At 35.8% G+C, this 16,265-nt stretch overlaps 1 protein-coding gene across 3 annotated transcripts in view; it reads left to right on the top strand.

Moving 5' to 3' along the window:
- The first annotated feature begins 2,722 nt into the window (after positions 1-2,722).
- Positions 2,723-16,265, top strand: part of DNAH7 (dynein axonemal heavy chain 7) — a 105,199-nt gene continuing 91,656 nt past the window's right edge. The window contains exons 1-11 of one of the 3 annotated variants that reach the window (XM_083842973.1): positions 2,723-3,163; positions 6,593-6,658; positions 7,129-7,237; positions 7,350-7,497; positions 7,842-7,926; positions 8,150-8,330; positions 8,753-8,825; positions 12,051-12,176; positions 12,957-13,076; positions 14,738-14,921; positions 15,917-16,096. In XM_083842973.1, the coding sequence (XP_083699099.1) occupies positions 3,149-3,163; positions 6,593-6,658; positions 7,129-7,237; positions 7,350-7,497; positions 7,842-7,926; positions 8,150-8,330; positions 8,753-8,825; positions 12,051-12,176; positions 12,957-13,076; positions 14,738-14,921; positions 15,917-16,096 (1,287 nt within the window). In that variant the 5' untranslated portion in view covers positions 2,723-3,148. Of the gene's footprint in view, positions 3,164-3,185; positions 3,261-6,592; positions 6,659-7,128; positions 7,238-7,349; positions 7,498-7,841; positions 7,927-8,149; positions 8,331-8,752; positions 8,826-12,050; positions 12,177-12,956; positions 13,077-14,288; positions 14,389-14,737; positions 14,922-15,916; positions 16,097-16,265 lie in introns of those variants that run through there. The other 2 variants (XM_083842974.1, XM_083842975.1) reach the window with 2 other exon arrangements.

The following is a 16,265-nucleotide window of genomic DNA, read 5'->3' as shown; positions in this document are numbered from 1 at the left end:
GCAGCATAAAGTTCAGAAATAATTTAACTATTTGTTTCCTGTATAAGTTCTATAAATCCTTATCAGGAATGCTGCTCTGCTTTATTTATAAGACATCTAGAAAACAAAGTGTTCTGTTTAATACTAGTAGTGATTTGAAACACCTTCAACTTTCTGCCTTTTCAAAAGTGTTTCTAAGGAAGGAGATACTAGAAAAATACATAGTTTAGATGATAACTGACCATCTTCTTAACAAGACAGTTGTGACTGTGTTCTTGCCAAATAAAGTAAGTTATGCTTGGAAAAATACAATGTAAAATCACGGCAAGATAAAAGCATGTAGTTGATATGCATTTGTTTCAGGAACCAATCATCCTGTGCCTTAAGAACCTAGAAGCTGACAGACTTGAAAATATTGCTTGGCCATCTCAACGTTAGAGGAGCGAGCAAGATAAGAGATAAATTCGTGTGTAGAAAGTTTACCAAGTTAATGGTATGATTACAGGGCTGAACTGCCAAGCCACCTATCACTGCATGAGAGTACAAGGAAATTCCTTACCCAAAAGCAGGTACATGAGTTATGATGTAAAAATTCTTAGACCTAATAAACAAAGGCTAGGCTAACACACAAAATGTTCAAAGAATCAATCATTTGATGTGACAGTGCTAGCTTTTGTTGTTTTCACAATACAACGGGAAGATAAAGGATGATTTTTGACCTGGTAATACCTGTCACAAAATTGTTGCCCTCCAGTGAAATTAAGATTTCACTTTTGAGAAAAGCGCATATAGAAACTTCCTGTGACATACGTGTTTTACAGACAGAGTAAGTCAGCATTACCTATGCTGAGCACAAAGTATTCATATTATGATATTCTTGATAGTAAGTAAGGACTTTTTTTTTTTTAAACTGGGACTGATAGGTGCCTCTGAGGAAGGAAAAAAAAATTCCTGAAATTACTTTTAAAATAATACACAAATCTAAGAATTGTAAATTCTCGTACATACAGGAGTTATTACATTTGTTAGACTGTACTTTTAAGCATTATTTATTGGTTCTTATCAAAACACACAAAGCATGCCAGTAAATACTTCAGTTAAAAATAGGAGCATTTTTAATTTCCTAATAAGATAATGAAAAAACAAAATGTCACTTTCTAAAAGGAGTTGTAATGCCCAACAGTATATGGCAATGTGCACTGAAAGTGCTACTACCTTTGTATATATGGTTTCTAATGGTTGAATACCTCATCATTAAAGAGAAATAGCAAGGATTTCCTGTTCTTTGGCTAGATTGTTATGTATTATAGCTAGTACAGCACATGGCTTGTTTAAATCTCCCTACCATGTGTTTGAGTATGAGGGTATTTCTCGCTTCAGGATCAAAGCTTTGGTACTATTTTAGAAAATGAGACTGGAATTCCAACTAATGCTGCATTTTCTACAACTGGACAAAGCAAAAAATTCCTCACTGGTTCTTTGCCTGTCTTATTTTATCATAGGGACTTTTAAGTTTAAAACTCTGTGTCTTACAATGCTCTATGTACAGTTCATAGGTAACAGCCCTGAGTCAGAGGTCATTTGTAGGGATTTTCCAGCAGGCTAACTCCACTGCTGAGTTACCATCATTTATGCATTACTAGCATGAAAACATTCAAAACCTCTTCTTTAAAATTCACACAAACTATCTCACATTGCAACAGCTGCTTCATATCCCATTGAAATCCAAACATGACCACAGCAAAATGTTAGAAATTATACTAATTGTAACATTTGGACTGGTCAGCATCGGATTTATAATGCAGGGCACATCCATTCACTGCCAATGAAACTGAAAGATTTTTATTTATTATATTCTTTAGTTTGCCTACTTGTGTGGGGCAGAGGCAGGTGGTTAATACAGGTTTTAATGCAACAGCTGTTGTGCGTAAGATCAACTGACTTCAAATTGCATGACGTGGCACCTGAAAAACCTTAGGTCGTTGTGGTTTAGACATCAGAGTTAATTAAGAATGTTTCTGAAAGCACAGCTGAATGTATATATGTTTAGTTGGAGCACACATGTCTCAGTGCTTAGCCTAAAAACAGGCAGCTGAATTCACTCATCTGCTAATTTAAAAGCTACGAAGGAATGCCTACTTACACAGCAGTGAATAGTACATACTTCTCAATTTTAGCTCTCATTTTGCTGGAGTTGGCAGGCCCCAAAAGGGCATCAAGCACTTTCTACTTGGAAGACAATCTCAGTGAAATAATAGCAAAGTTTAAATTCAACTTTCTGAAACTGAAAATACATTGCAACAGCTTAAAACAAGCCTCCCAAATGTCACCCCTTCAGTTGATTATCAGCTGGCAAATTGCTTTTCGTCAACTACAAAACCTGTGTGTAGCCTCGCTTAAATTTAACATGCAGGCTACCTCACTGAGTACACCTGAGGCCTCCTTAATTGTTTGCAGAATGCAATCTAGGGCTTGGCTTAAAGTTTGGTGGTGTTGTCTCAGATTCTCCTTTACAGCAGGTACTGGGTGAGGCTTCCTCAAGACCACAGTTCTGCTGCTTAAGACAATGGACTGCATGTTGGGAGAAAAATACCTAATTACAGTTGCTTTGTGACATTTTGTTACATTCAGGTAAAGAATGACAGTTCCGTTTGAAGCCTCTAACGTTTCCATCGCATTTAAAGCGTCAAGAGGCCACCATACTTCAAATAAAGCCGCTGATCAACCACGCAGTTCCCTTTGCTCGTAACTAACAAAACGCGGTATGTTTCATGGAGATGAAACGCATCCAAGGAGCGAGGCGTCGCTTCAGAGCGCTGCGCGCCGCGGGAAACCTCCGGGCCGAGCAGAGCAGGCTCCGGGCTGCACCCTCTAGCTTCGGCAGCACTAGCCGGGGGCCTCACCCTGACAAAACCACCGCCAAAGCGAAGGCTTCAGCACCCGTTACTCGCAGCGTGCTCACCGCAGCGCCTCAGGAAAGCGGCCCCCGAGCCCGCGCGCGCACAAGAGGAGCGAGGGTGGGGGGCCGGGGCCGCGCGCCCCCTTCGCGCCGCCTCCAAGGCGCTCGCGGAGTGGCCGTGGGGAGCGGCCGTTGGGGCGCGCGCTGCTGCCGGGCAACAGCGTCCCCTCCACGCAGCTGCGCGCCTGCCCGCTCTCGTCGTGCGCGGAGATGGGCAGCGAGCAGGTAGGGGCTGAGGGGCACTTGGCTGCCGAAGGGGCCCGAGGGGTGGTTTTTCTGTTAAACTGGCTTTTAGCGTCCGGGTTTAAAAAACGGGCTTGAGGCAAGCTTCTGATTTTTTTTTTTTTTCCTTATAAAGTACGAAGAGATTTTAATTTGTTCAGTCTATTTCTAGAACTGCAGAAACCTTAAATGCTGAAGATAAACTCCAATAGAAACGTTTAACTGTGTGTGTGGTTTTTCATCACTTTGCATTAACCAATATTAATTTGTATCTTTTCTCTGGTGGCCTGATTGGTTTGTAGTTGGTTAATTTAATTAGAAGGAAGAGTCTGCTCTGTTAAGTCATGTTCTGTTGTGTAAGACAATCCTGTTCTTTTGAGTTTGGTTGGTTGTTTTTTGTTTCTGACTTACTCGCTCAGATTTGTTTTCCTCTAAAGAAATGTCTGAAATATATTGAGTGAAATCCATAACTTCCTTCAGTGGATTAAAAGGTCACCAATTTTTCTCTTATTGGGTATTTTTCTTTTGCTGTGCATGTTAGTGGGTGTGTGGCAGATGCTCTTAGCTATTAGAGACAGTCCTCACTTCCAGGACTCTCTTTTTAGTCCATCTCGCTACCAGTATAAGTTTACTGTGGGTCGTTAAAAAATATTGGCTAATCTCATTACTGAATTTGTCATCACTAGCAGATTGGAGTTATAAACTGTGGCGCTGAATTTTGTTTTTCAGCAAAAGAAAATCGAAACAATCTGTGTAACGTTGCATATGAAGACAAGATAAAGTCTTGGTCATTTTTGTATCCCTGTTATTTATAAGAATACCCAGGTTTCTGTTATTTGTTGCTAACCAGGAATCTAAGGATTTGAGACTATAGACGTCATCACTGAGAGCAATAGCTAGTACTCCTCTGGAAGTTCAAAAGCATTTTCTCCTATACAAAAAGATCATTCTTCCTGTCCCTGCCCTTGAGAGGACAGCCGATAGTGTTCCTGTCTTGCTGTAGAATCTGGACTAGAGAAACAATGAGTTCTAAATTTCAGTGCAGTTATGCAATGTGTGGAAAACAAAGAGAATGTCTGTACTTGAGATTCAGAAGCAGCAGAAGTGAATCCAGTTAGGGTCCAGCAGCTAGAAGGTTGTTGACAAACCAGGGTCCAGCAGACCGCTGGGATGGCTGGGAGGCTGCAGCTCTTAGGTATGCAGAGGGTCTGAGGGAACTTTTTTGTTCACCCTGAAGGTGTCCATTGTCTTCTGCTACCTGAACTATAGAGAAAGATGGTGCCAGATCCCTCTTGGTGCTGTGCACCACAAGATGAAGCAATGCTCTCAAGTGGTGGTGTGGAAAATGCTGACCGTGTATAGGGATGACATTCTTCACAAAGAGATGATTAAGCAGTGGAGGAATTTGCCCAGAGAGACAGTGCCTTTAGAGTTTTGTATTTCAATTGGACAAGGCCTGAACAATCTGACCTAACTTCTTGTAGTTAATAAATACTGATTTGAGCAGGAGAGGTCCTGTTCAGCCTATAATTAGAGGTCCCATCCAGCCTACTTTTTTTCTACAATTCTCTGATAGTGTGGTTGTATAAAGCCATATTCAAACTCCTCCAAACTCTGTCTGTAGGCTACACTGTGTCCTATAGGCTCATCAGCTTGGTAAGCGGCCATTTTATGATGCACTGCACGTTCACTATTAAGAGACACATTCCTGCTAGTATCACAAAAGACTGATAGCTGTCACACAATCTGTGGTATGGATTTTTTTTTTTTCTGTTCAATATGTTATATGACAGAGAAATAAATGGCTTCATATTTTCTCAGTAGATTTACAACTGCTCCAATTACCAGACAAATATCAGAGTTGTCATGTAGATCTTTCTGTATTGGTTATAATACTGGTGTTGGTTTTTTTTTTTTGTTTGTTTGTTTGTTTTTTGTCATTCTAGCCTACAAGACTGTTAGGACTGTTAGGGCTGGTAGAATTTCAATGATTGTGTGTGAAAAATCTTGCACGTGTACCCTGCCTAGCTGGAAGATAGATTGGTGAGAGCAGTAACTGATGTACTGAAAGAGATATGTGATTATTGTGGCAAAGTCTTAGTCACCTTTTCTGTGGTAGGCAAAAAACTAGATTAAAAATACCAGGATCTGCCTACTTGGTGTTTTGAGCACTCCTGTTCACCAGGCATTTTGATCTCTGTTCCAGGTGAATCCAGATGAGTTTAATATCTCATCTGGGGGTGGTGGAATTTTTGTTCTTTGAAAGAGTAGTACTGTTGATTTGGAAACAGGATATTTCTTTGCTGCGTGACTCCCACCTCTTACAGCTAGTGGTAGGCAAGGAGTTTTTCCCCATTGTGCTCAGGGGAACTTCCTGGAGTGGGAATGTGTTTGCTCCTCTTTCTCAAGTTGGACCATGTGTTTACACAGCAAGTCGGTTTATGAAGAGATTGCTAACAACTGATACGTATCTCTATACTTACTTTATCACTTTGTTAAATCCTGCTCTTTTGACAGAGGTTTTCTTTGGAGCCTGGTTTAATTTTTTTGTCTTGCTTCAGAATTGCAAAATTCATGTAAATACTTAAGTGCCTAAAACTTGGGGAGTTCTACGGCACAGCAACTGTACTGCAAATGGTATTAAACCCGGCTTGCTTAGGGGTAGCTCACGTATGTATGCACAAACCTCCTCTGCTTTTATCTTTTCTCCATTCCACAGCCTTTGCGTAAGAAACAAAGCAGGATGAGGATGGTAGTAGCATAAGTGCACAGTGTTACTGCAAGCGCGTCTGTATGAAAAGAGGTGGGGTGGGCAATGATGGGACATTGGTGGCAGGCTGAAACAAAGGACAAATAGAAGTATAGACAAAAGCACTCCTGGTAGCCAATTTTAAATAATTTTACAGCTAGTCTGTCTTGTTTGTTTTTAGTAAGCTGCTGTGCTAAAACATGATAGCCAGAATCCAGGGCATGGTCAGAGGGCAGTTTTGGACAGAGACTGCATGGGAGGCGCTGAGGGGTCAGTGTTGTGGAAATGCAGAGAATCCTGGGCACTCCTAAATGGAAGTTTAGAAAAAAAGACCATTTTGTGTTTTTAAAAAATGTTGACTGATGAATCTGAATGAAAAACTGAATTGTATATCTATATTAGCTCATGGTATCTTTTAAGGCTTTAATGGAGATGTTGGCAAAAAGGTTACATAAATGCTTCCTAACATAAAACTCATTTTTTTCAGAGCTGTGATTTGTCAAAGGTATTTGAGAAAGTTAAATTTTACATGAAAACATGCTAGAAAGAGTAGGGAAATTATATGAAATTGTATGTATAAAATTATTGTAAGAGTTGAAAAATGGAATTATAGCAAGATTACAAATTCAAGTATTCCGGGAGCCTAATATTAGTACTAATTAATTTTATTTTTTTTTCCCAAGGCTGGTCCAAGTGGCAAAGGGGAGTTGGCAAAGAGAACAGTGAATTTACTGCCACAGTTGTCTCAGGTGGTTTTCTTGGATTTTTTATAGCTTTAATTTTCAAGTATGTATCACAGCATGTTTACATAAAGACCATTCAGATGTATGCTGAAGTGGAATCATGTATATTCACTGTCTGCACTATATATCTGCATGCAGAGCATTACTGATATTTCAATATTTGGAAATACATTTCAATATTTTCAAAACTTTGAACATTTGAAAAAAATGTAGATATTTAAGTAAGGTATAAAACTAGAGAGTATAAGAACACTTACATGTAAGTCTAATATGCTCATTTCTTGTGAGCTGGATATTTTGAAGTTTAGGGCAACATATAAGTAGTAGTTTATTGTATGATTTTTATGCTGCCTTATTTCTGCTATATATTAATTTTTTATTATTATTAGTGATTTTTTTTACTATGTTTAAGGTGTTGTCAGTGTTAGAAAAACCTATGACAAATATAAAACTAAAATATAAAATATTTATTCCAGGCAAGATCTAAGCCACCATGGCAGCAGACTTGTCCTTTATTCCGTATGAGTAAAGAACAAGATGACGACGAATCAGAAGACTTTACTGTAAAAAATGAATATCCACCTGGTAAGATTAACAGAAGTTAGTTCTGCTAATGAAAATCTTTCAGAAACTTAGGTAAATGTGCAATACATTTTAACTTTTTTTTTTTTTAACTTCAAAATGTACTTTCTGCAAGGAGAATATTTAAAGGCAAGATACAAGAGACTCAAGATACAGGATTCTAGAGCTGATGAAGCTGGACCATCAATTTCTAAATTGCAGAGCAGCAGTCATCTGAAAAAAAAGCAAGAACGTTTCAGAAGTGCTCTTGTTAACATTATGTTGTGAGTTTCCTTATCTTTGAATAATGTACTTTTCCTTTTTGATAAATGAATCAAATTTTTAAATAATTTTAAACGTTCTAAGATTATAAAACAAAAGAAAGTTTGTGAGTATGAACTACATCACTGACTTTAAAAGGTGAAACTTAGGAAGTGAAATACAAACTTGGTCAGATGCTTCAGTATTCTTTTTGAATCAGAATGTCTTGTGCTTGTTGTAAAATTTTGCCAGTTACTTTTTTTTTCAGAACGGACATATAGGGTGACTATGTATTATTTATGCCAGTAAAATGTATGTAAGAATGTGATGTATACTCTTCTGTTTATTTGTTTTGTTTTTGTGTCAGGCAGGAAGACCTTCCTGAAGAACCCTGTGATGGAATCCAGACTCCAATATCAGATTCTTCTACACCAATAGAGAAAGATATTGTGGTAGCTAAAGACTGTTTTCAAGAATATTTAATGAAAAATAGTGCTAGCCATTTATTGTAAAAATTGACAAGATGATTGATACAATGACAGAATTGTGAAAACAAAAAAGCACTTAGCGCTAATTACGTTTATTTTTGCTAAATAAGCCCATATGTCAGTGAAACTTGCTCTAGCAATGGCTATCTGGTAGTGGACTTGACCAATGCAATCTTTTATCCTGCAGAAATACTACTATTACATTCACCATGGAATTGATACAAGAAATGTAGCCCCACTGGATGAATCGTGGCTAGATCGCATCTTAGCTTTAATTCCTCATCATCTGAAAGTGTTTGATGAACACATACATTCATTGACAGATGAAATGAAAGAAGACTATTTTCTGAGTGTAAAAAAGGCTATAGGTACATTTCTAGTATTTTATTCTTGTTTTATCCTAAGTTGCTAATACTCAGAAATGTTTGTTGTCAAGTTCTGGTCACGGCTGAGAGCAACCAATGTGGAAGAATTACATGAAGTGCTCTCCTAGATGTTGGAGGTGCATTTTAACAAAAATAATATAATGATTTTCTTACCCTTGTAAGGTTGAAAGCGAATGTTATTCAATATTTTTGATCTTTCAAAACTTAAAAAAAAAAACACATTACTTTATTCTGCAAAGCCCTTTTTAATAGTATAACTTTCTACTAAATCTATTTTCATGTGTATCCAAGTAAAACCATTCATTTCAATGAGCTGTGCATTTTGGTAATCTTTATTCCTTTTATAAGCTTATTCTCATCTTGGTATTTTATTTTACTTTTTTTTTCTTTTACACTTTTTTCAGTTGACTTTGTTTTAAGAGATACCAGAGAAAAAGAAGACAAGAAGAAGGATTCTCTTCTACCTCATCGTGCAGAGTAAGAAAATATATTTATTCAAAAACATTGACAGGAGAACAGTGGGGTGGGTAGAACAGCATGGGTAAGGAATAGTCTTAGGTAGTGTTACTCCGTGTCAGCTGGAGCTCTACACAAAACAGTAACAGTAAATAAGATTTAGTTATTAGTTATCTAAGTTCAAGTAATGATTATATAGCATCTCTGGAAAAACCCTGAAAAACATGTATCTACCTTGAATAATTGTTTGGAATTAATTTTGTTTTTGCAGTGGTTAACTAGTAAGAAATCTCCCATTTAACCCCACAGCATTTGAAAATGGGATATAGCAGGGCAAATCCTTGTGTATAACTTGCGTTGTAATCGATGGAACAATGCCTTCTTTTGCACTGATTTCACTGAAGCTTTGTATTGTTTACAGATTACTACATTCTTAGACCTGTATGTATTGAGCCAAAATGTAACAAATACAGACTTTTTGTCTCTCACAGCAGTTCACTAAAATGTAGTAAAACATTAATAGGTGCCTAGCTTTTTTGGCTGGGTTATCTAGCGTGTAGCAACCTCCATGTTCTAGTGGGCAGATGTGGCGTTCCTTTAGAGTAAGAGACTATCTCCATTCCATTCACATTTGCCTTAAAATCTCTGCAGGCTACTGAAAGTGAGTATAGCGCTACTCCCAGGGTCACACATCTGCCCAGCGTGGACCAGCCTAGTATCAACTTTTCTAGAACATATTTTATTTCTTACTGAGATTTGAAAGTAAAGAGGTACCTATTCCATAGATACAGGCTTGAACTGGTAAATAAATTTGCCTTGTAGTGCATGAAATCTTACGGATACTGTAGAAACAGAATATGTCCGCTTAAATCAACCAGATTCTGCTTTGGGGGTAGTATTACTGTGTGATTTTAAAACCAGAAAAGGTTTTGTTGTAAATAATACTTCTGGCCTGTGGTTTGAGGTATAAGCTTTTAAATACCAAATGGCAGGCTTTAGAGTATATAGGAGGGTGACTGTGACGCATATTACTTAGGCAATTTGCATCTTGAAAAGAGGAGTAATATGATAATAATTCATTGTTTTATATTCCCTGGGTAAGAGGCCATCCTACAATTTCTGACTTTGAAGATCTTTCATGTCTCCTAAGAACTGTTATTTTGTAGGACATCACATTAGTTTGTATGTAAGCTTATGTCACACACTTGCACACCAAACTCAAAGTATAAAATTATCCTACTAGAATAGTCATCGGTAAAACAGTTTTTATTCTGTTAACAGTACTTGAAGTATGATCTTTATTCTAAAGATATATTAGTTTTTTTAACCTAACTCCCTATAAACACTTTTTCTGTCTCCTATAGAATACAGATTTATTACTGTGCTATTCTGTTGGAAATAAAGTGTTTCAGTATCTTGTGAACTGAGGTTACGTTTGTCTACATATGGAACTGTGGTCAATTTCTTCCATCGTACTGTTTTCTCCTTCTAAGATGCATCATTTTTTATTTTTTCTATCAAAGTAAAATCTTGGAGAGGTGTAATGTCTGAATAAATTCTTAGATTAGTTTTTCATAAAACAGTATGAAAAATCATCATTACTGTTTGAGAACCTAATGGTATTCTCTCTCATGCACTCAGTGTTTGTCTAATTTTGGCACTTAATTCTTTTGGTGGGAATACGTGCTGGAGCATTCTCATTCCTGCCCTACCCTAATGCCAGGGTTGTTTTTGAATGAAAATTGCCGAAACAGTGTCAATAAAGCACTGCTTATGTGCAGTTTAGCACATGGTCAACCGAAACAGTTGAAGGAGGCTTGTCAAGAGGCTTGTATGGGGGAATAGCTAAGCTGTTAATTAGAAATTGCCCTAAGTGTGAGATAGTTGCTGATTTGCTCAGTGGTACTTCTGATTGTTTGCAGTAGCAGAAGCCAGAATTACTTTACTGGCAGAAGTTTAGGGTGCTACAGTTTTGCAGACGTCTAAGTGGCTAGTTTAACACTTTTTGGAGCCTCGTCTAAATTCCTTACGGTAATAACCAGGCTTTGCTTTAGAGAGCTTAATCTCTTTTTGTTCCTTGCTTGAGCCATTTACAGAGAGTGTCACATGCAGATCTAGAAAATGCCTCTCGATTCGTTGTCCAAGTTGGTGCTCAGTATGACAGAGCAGCGTTTCAGTCTCTAGTTGTGACTTAATTCATACAATCCTTTCAGGGCAGTATTATTTAGAAAGTTATTTCATGATGTGAATATGCAGAGGCCACTTAAAGAAGAAATGGAAGTTATTCATCTAGACCCAGAGTTCTCTGAGGTGGATTCTACATAATCACATCTCTACATAACTTATTCCTTTCATTGGAAACCCAGTGCCTGAGATTTGATGAGAGGTAGAAGGATCTGAGACAGGTTAAAATATAATTCTCCATTTCATATCTGAGTAATAACTCTAAGAAGTTAGGAAGACATGGAGACAGTTACAAACAGTGCAGGGCATAACTTAATGGTTCTAGCTATACAAAATAAAATAATTCTGTCATTGGTTCCTGAATGGGACTATGCAAAATATACTGAAAAACTGTAGTTACACTTGTATAATCTGAGTTACAACAAAAGAAATAAAGGTTGCAATATGTATTTCTCAAATTGAAATACTCAATATTTTAACAGTAAAATTCAACTGTCTGTGGAAAATGGCCAATTACCTTGTTCAACATTTTTTAAAAGAAATAAAAGTTAGGAGCATATAATTAAAACAAACAAACAAAAAAGACCCACCCACACCAAAATAGCATAATGCTTTTAAAAAGTTGAAAACAGACCCAGTGGGTTTATGAAAAGGCTCTATAATGATGACCTTTAACAAATTGAATATGTTTATAAACATAAACTCAACATAATGTAGAAAATTGTGTATTAATTAGTTGACTAAATATTATATGATAATTTTATTACATTCTAAGGATAAAACATGGTATAAGATACCATGAATAAGTTACAGATCTCTTAAGACTTGGCCAGTGTTTCTATCTTATTATTATTTTTTATACAGTGGTCAATATTTGAAGATAGCATTATTAACATCTGAATAATCAACAGAAAGCTAGATTGATCTAATTTGTCTGGGATGGAAATTGATTATCTTAAATATACAAATATTTTTGTTCTTAGAACAGCTATGTTCATCCTGCTGTGGTTTTTTTGTTTGTCTTCTGTGTGTGCATGTGCGTGTGTTTTGTTTTGTTTTTAGACTAGAAGTAGTGCCAAAACCTTGGAATAAGTCTTTCACATCAGCATACAGTTACATGAAAGAAAATTTGCATGCAATAAATCCTTCAATGTTAGCTGTTCTGAACTTATGGGAGACTTCATTTAAGTAAGTGTTATCTATATTTCTTAGGTTTTCAGATGCTCAATGATTTCAGAATCTGTGCAGGGAAATAATGAATGATGATATCTTAAGATTTCCAAGTCACCATATCGAATCCGGGGCAACTACAATATATACATATGAGCACGGGTCGGGTCATGGACATTACGATTTTGTTCAAAAAACATTTTCCCAAATATATTTGTCTGTGTGCACTCTGACTTTATGCTTTGAAGAGTTTCTGCCAACTTTCTCTCTATAGAGGTCAAACTTGCTTGTCTGTACCTACCTAGAAATCACATGGAATGATTTTCAAAAATTAATGTCACATTTGCCATCTTCATTTCCTTTTGTATGTAGGCAGTTTTAAGCAAGAAGCCACACATGGAATTTGGATTGTTTAGGAATTTTGTACTTCAGAAGCATTCAGAAGTTTTAATGCTTAATGTTATATGTAATGACTAACATATACATGTTACTCAAACATATGCACAAACTCTGATTCTGAAAATGCTTATTAATATGCTCAAATGTAGTAATTACTACTTCAATTTAAGATCATTTGTACAGACAGTACTGCAGTACTTACATGTGGGGCTTCTGAAAAAATAGAAATAATAATAATAATGATCTCTGAGAATAAAATTATATGTAAGTGTTTAAAATATGTTTAAAATAACATTGTTTGAAATGTGAAATACAAAAAAAGTTTTATGGTAAAAAGATAATAAATAACAGGGTACTATAAATATGCTCCTAAAATATTCATGTTAATTTCTGTTTCAGAAATTTACGCCTTCTTGATACGGAAATATTTCACAATAAACAGGAAGCTGAGGAACTCTCATTTTTCCAGATTAAAGTCATCCAGGAAATAGGAAAATCCAAAGCTATTCTATCTAGGAAGTATGATCCAGTGTATCTATATTTTTTAAGTTACAGGGAAATTTATTTCTTCATGTGTTTTTGAAAATCTGAACTTTGTAGAGAGAGAAAGAATGACCGTTTTTAATAATACGTATTTAAAAAAAGAGATGTGGTGTTATGAAATGCTTTGAGACCTATGTCTGAAAAGTGCTTTGTAAATATTGAGCTTATTATCATAATTTGTGCAGTTTTCTGATTCTGAATTTTGGTGTGATGTATTTTGCTTGCTGCTTATAGGGATTTTACCAATATATGCATTTTAGTCTGTTATGAGAAACACTTTTATTCTGAGGACTTGTCATCTAATTGGTCTGCTTCAAAGGATTTTTGGAGCTATTTTAGATTAGTGAAGGTCTGCTTTTTAAAGTTTCTCCAATTTTGTTTCCAGTTTTCAAGGAAAAAATGAAAACGGCTAAAACAGGCCATTGGAAACAGCTAAAATAGTGAATGCTGAAGCAACAAATGAGCAAATGAGAAAGTATAATGTTGCTGCTATCAACAATTCATGACATATTAGAAAGTAAATTGTGATAGAACTTTTTATGCAATAAAACTTGCCCCATCCCTGCCTCACACAAAGAAGTGCCTCGTATCGATAGGAGTAATTCAGATTAACCTAGTATTGGACTAGTAACAGTACCTATGTACAATATCTATTGGTGATTTTGTTATTTCAGTTTTTAGCCATTTATGAAATGAGTCATCTAAAGAGTGTTCTATTAATGAGATTCATTGACATTAGAGATTATCACTAAGTTTAAAAAAAAAAAGTTTGTGTATCGTAATACCTGTATATCCATATTTTAAACAAAAGAAAGGCAGTTTTCTTGGCAGTGTGCTCAATATGCTGCAGTTAAATTTTCAAACAAAGTGTCAAAATTACTAGGGTTTGTTTTGCTTTTTTAGGTATTTCGTGGCACTGCTGAATTGTTTGTATGTATCTGATCTTTCTTTAACCAATAATGATTGTTTTCTGCAGTTATTTATTACTGCTTTTTTACTATTTTGGATTTTATTTAAATAAGAAAACTATTGAAACTATTATATTCCCTAATAATTTTTTTCCTTGTCATTCTATGGAATTGTTTTTTTTTGTTTTTATTTTTTCATTTCTGGCCTTGAAGATATCTTTTTGTTCTTAACTGAAATCTGCCCATCTCTGTGCTTTCTTCCTTCCCGTTTCCCTCCAGTACCAGAGCTAATTTCATTTTCACTAAGGGTGACTGGGCAGAATTCCCCATGGAATGCTTTCACATTTTAACATCTACTGAGGTTACAAGGCTTGCATAAGGTACTGCATAGCCCCTGGGACTACACTGCCTGTGAAGCCTTTCTGTTTTCTGTTTACCTGAGAAATAGAAGACGAAAGCAATTTACCAATTTAATCTTAATAGATAAAATAAAACATATAAAAACATATTTTAAATATGGTTCCATAATAGTAGATAATATTTTCAGAGACGTTTCCTTTGAATGTAAAGATACTACTGTATGAGCTAATTAAATTAAAGTAGTTTCCCAAGTATACTGCAACATATTTTGAATGCATGCAGTATGTACCTGTACAGCAATTAACTTAAAACTACAGGTTTATACATGATAATCACTTGAAAAACTTAGCAATATTGTATTCTTTTAAGGTGGCTTCCAGAAGTACAGAAAATCTTTTACCAAGGTAATAAAAGAAAACAAATACCCAGCAATGCCAGCACTGCTAAATTAGAGTCTTTCTTCAGTTGTGCTGCCACTTTAATGACTCATCAACTGCAACATTTACTTGTACATTCTATTCAGGACTTTACAGATTTAATTGTTCAACCTGCAGTAAGTAGTCTTTCATATTCATACTAGAAACATTGCTTATCTATGTACCTACATTTTTTTTTCCTGTTTATTTCAGTTGTGGGGAAAAAAAAAGGCATGAACTCTGCTTGCCTTCTTGGGGAAAAAAAGATACAAGTATTTTAGAAATGCATTGTTTATTAAATGGAGTTTAAAAAACAAACACTTAAGTCAGAAAGGAAATACTGGCATTTTAAATCTGGTAACACGCAGTAACACCACAGTTAGTTAGACTTACAATAGGAATTCATTAGTATAAAAGCCGCAGGCATCTTGCACAGTTCTACTGCAAGAACTATAGAGGTATGTCTATAATCCCCATCTGTGAAAAAGGTTTATCTTCTCTCTACTATTAGTAGGTACCTATTACATGCTTTGGCAGACTAGTTCTTGGGCAAAAAAACTAAGCAACAAGAGAGTGTTTCTTTCGCACTCACACCATGTCTATTGTGGAGATAAATATTTCCCCTTAATATTTGATGTTTCGGAGTGTAACTGGATCTTTGTTTAGCTTTTGTTAATAAAGCCTCGCCCTCAAATATTCACAGAACTCTGGCTCCAAATATCGAGGAAAAAATATGCAGAGAATCTAAGGAAGTAAGGAATCATACTGTGGAAGTATATGTTTTCATTCCTCCTTCATACATTCCTACACTTGTGGGGGTTGCTAATGTAAAGCAACTCTGTGTTGGTCTGTGCAAACAACTTCATAAAAGTTTTTGACTGGTGTAAGGAGGATGCCTCTTGTGTCAACTAAAAATGATATTGTATTTCATCTTAATATCCATTTTACATTAATTTTATCAGAGGTATTTCCAATTTGCACAAGTATTTTTACTGAGATTAATATTTGTCATATGCAGTTAAAATCTTGACAATTCAAGATGCATATGCTGGAGTAATTCTTAATGATCCTTTGATACTTTCTACATGATTTAGGTTAACTAATATTTTACTGCTTTTATTTTTTTTGTTAGAAATCAGTCCGAGCCTACAAACACCCAGGTTTCATACTGAGGGTAACCCTTGAGAATGACCGTATTAAATTTGAACGTGACTTTAACGACTATGAGGATATGTTACTGAATGTCTATACCGTTATGATTAATGCTGTCAGTGATATACCAAGAATTGAGACCAAATTATTCTCTAAGTGGGTAAGAAATTACAATCCTCATGGTTTTTGTTTTGTTAATATACTGTTGCTACATTTACTTTGTGGGTATTTTAATGAATAGTTTTACTGTCAGAGCTCACAGTAATATGGTAATATCCTTTCAGGATATTTGGAACATTTTGAAATAATTTTATTATCAGAAGGCCCAA

The sequence above is a fragment of the Anser anser genome (genome assembly GCF_964211835.1).
Source record: "Anser anser genome assembly, chromosome: 6".
NCBI classification, from domain to species: Eukaryota; Metazoa; Chordata; class Aves; order Anseriformes; family Anatidae; genus Anser; species Anser anser.
The sequence above is the reverse complement of the archived record's forward strand: the minus strand, read 5'-3'. Positions and strand labels throughout refer to the sequence as shown.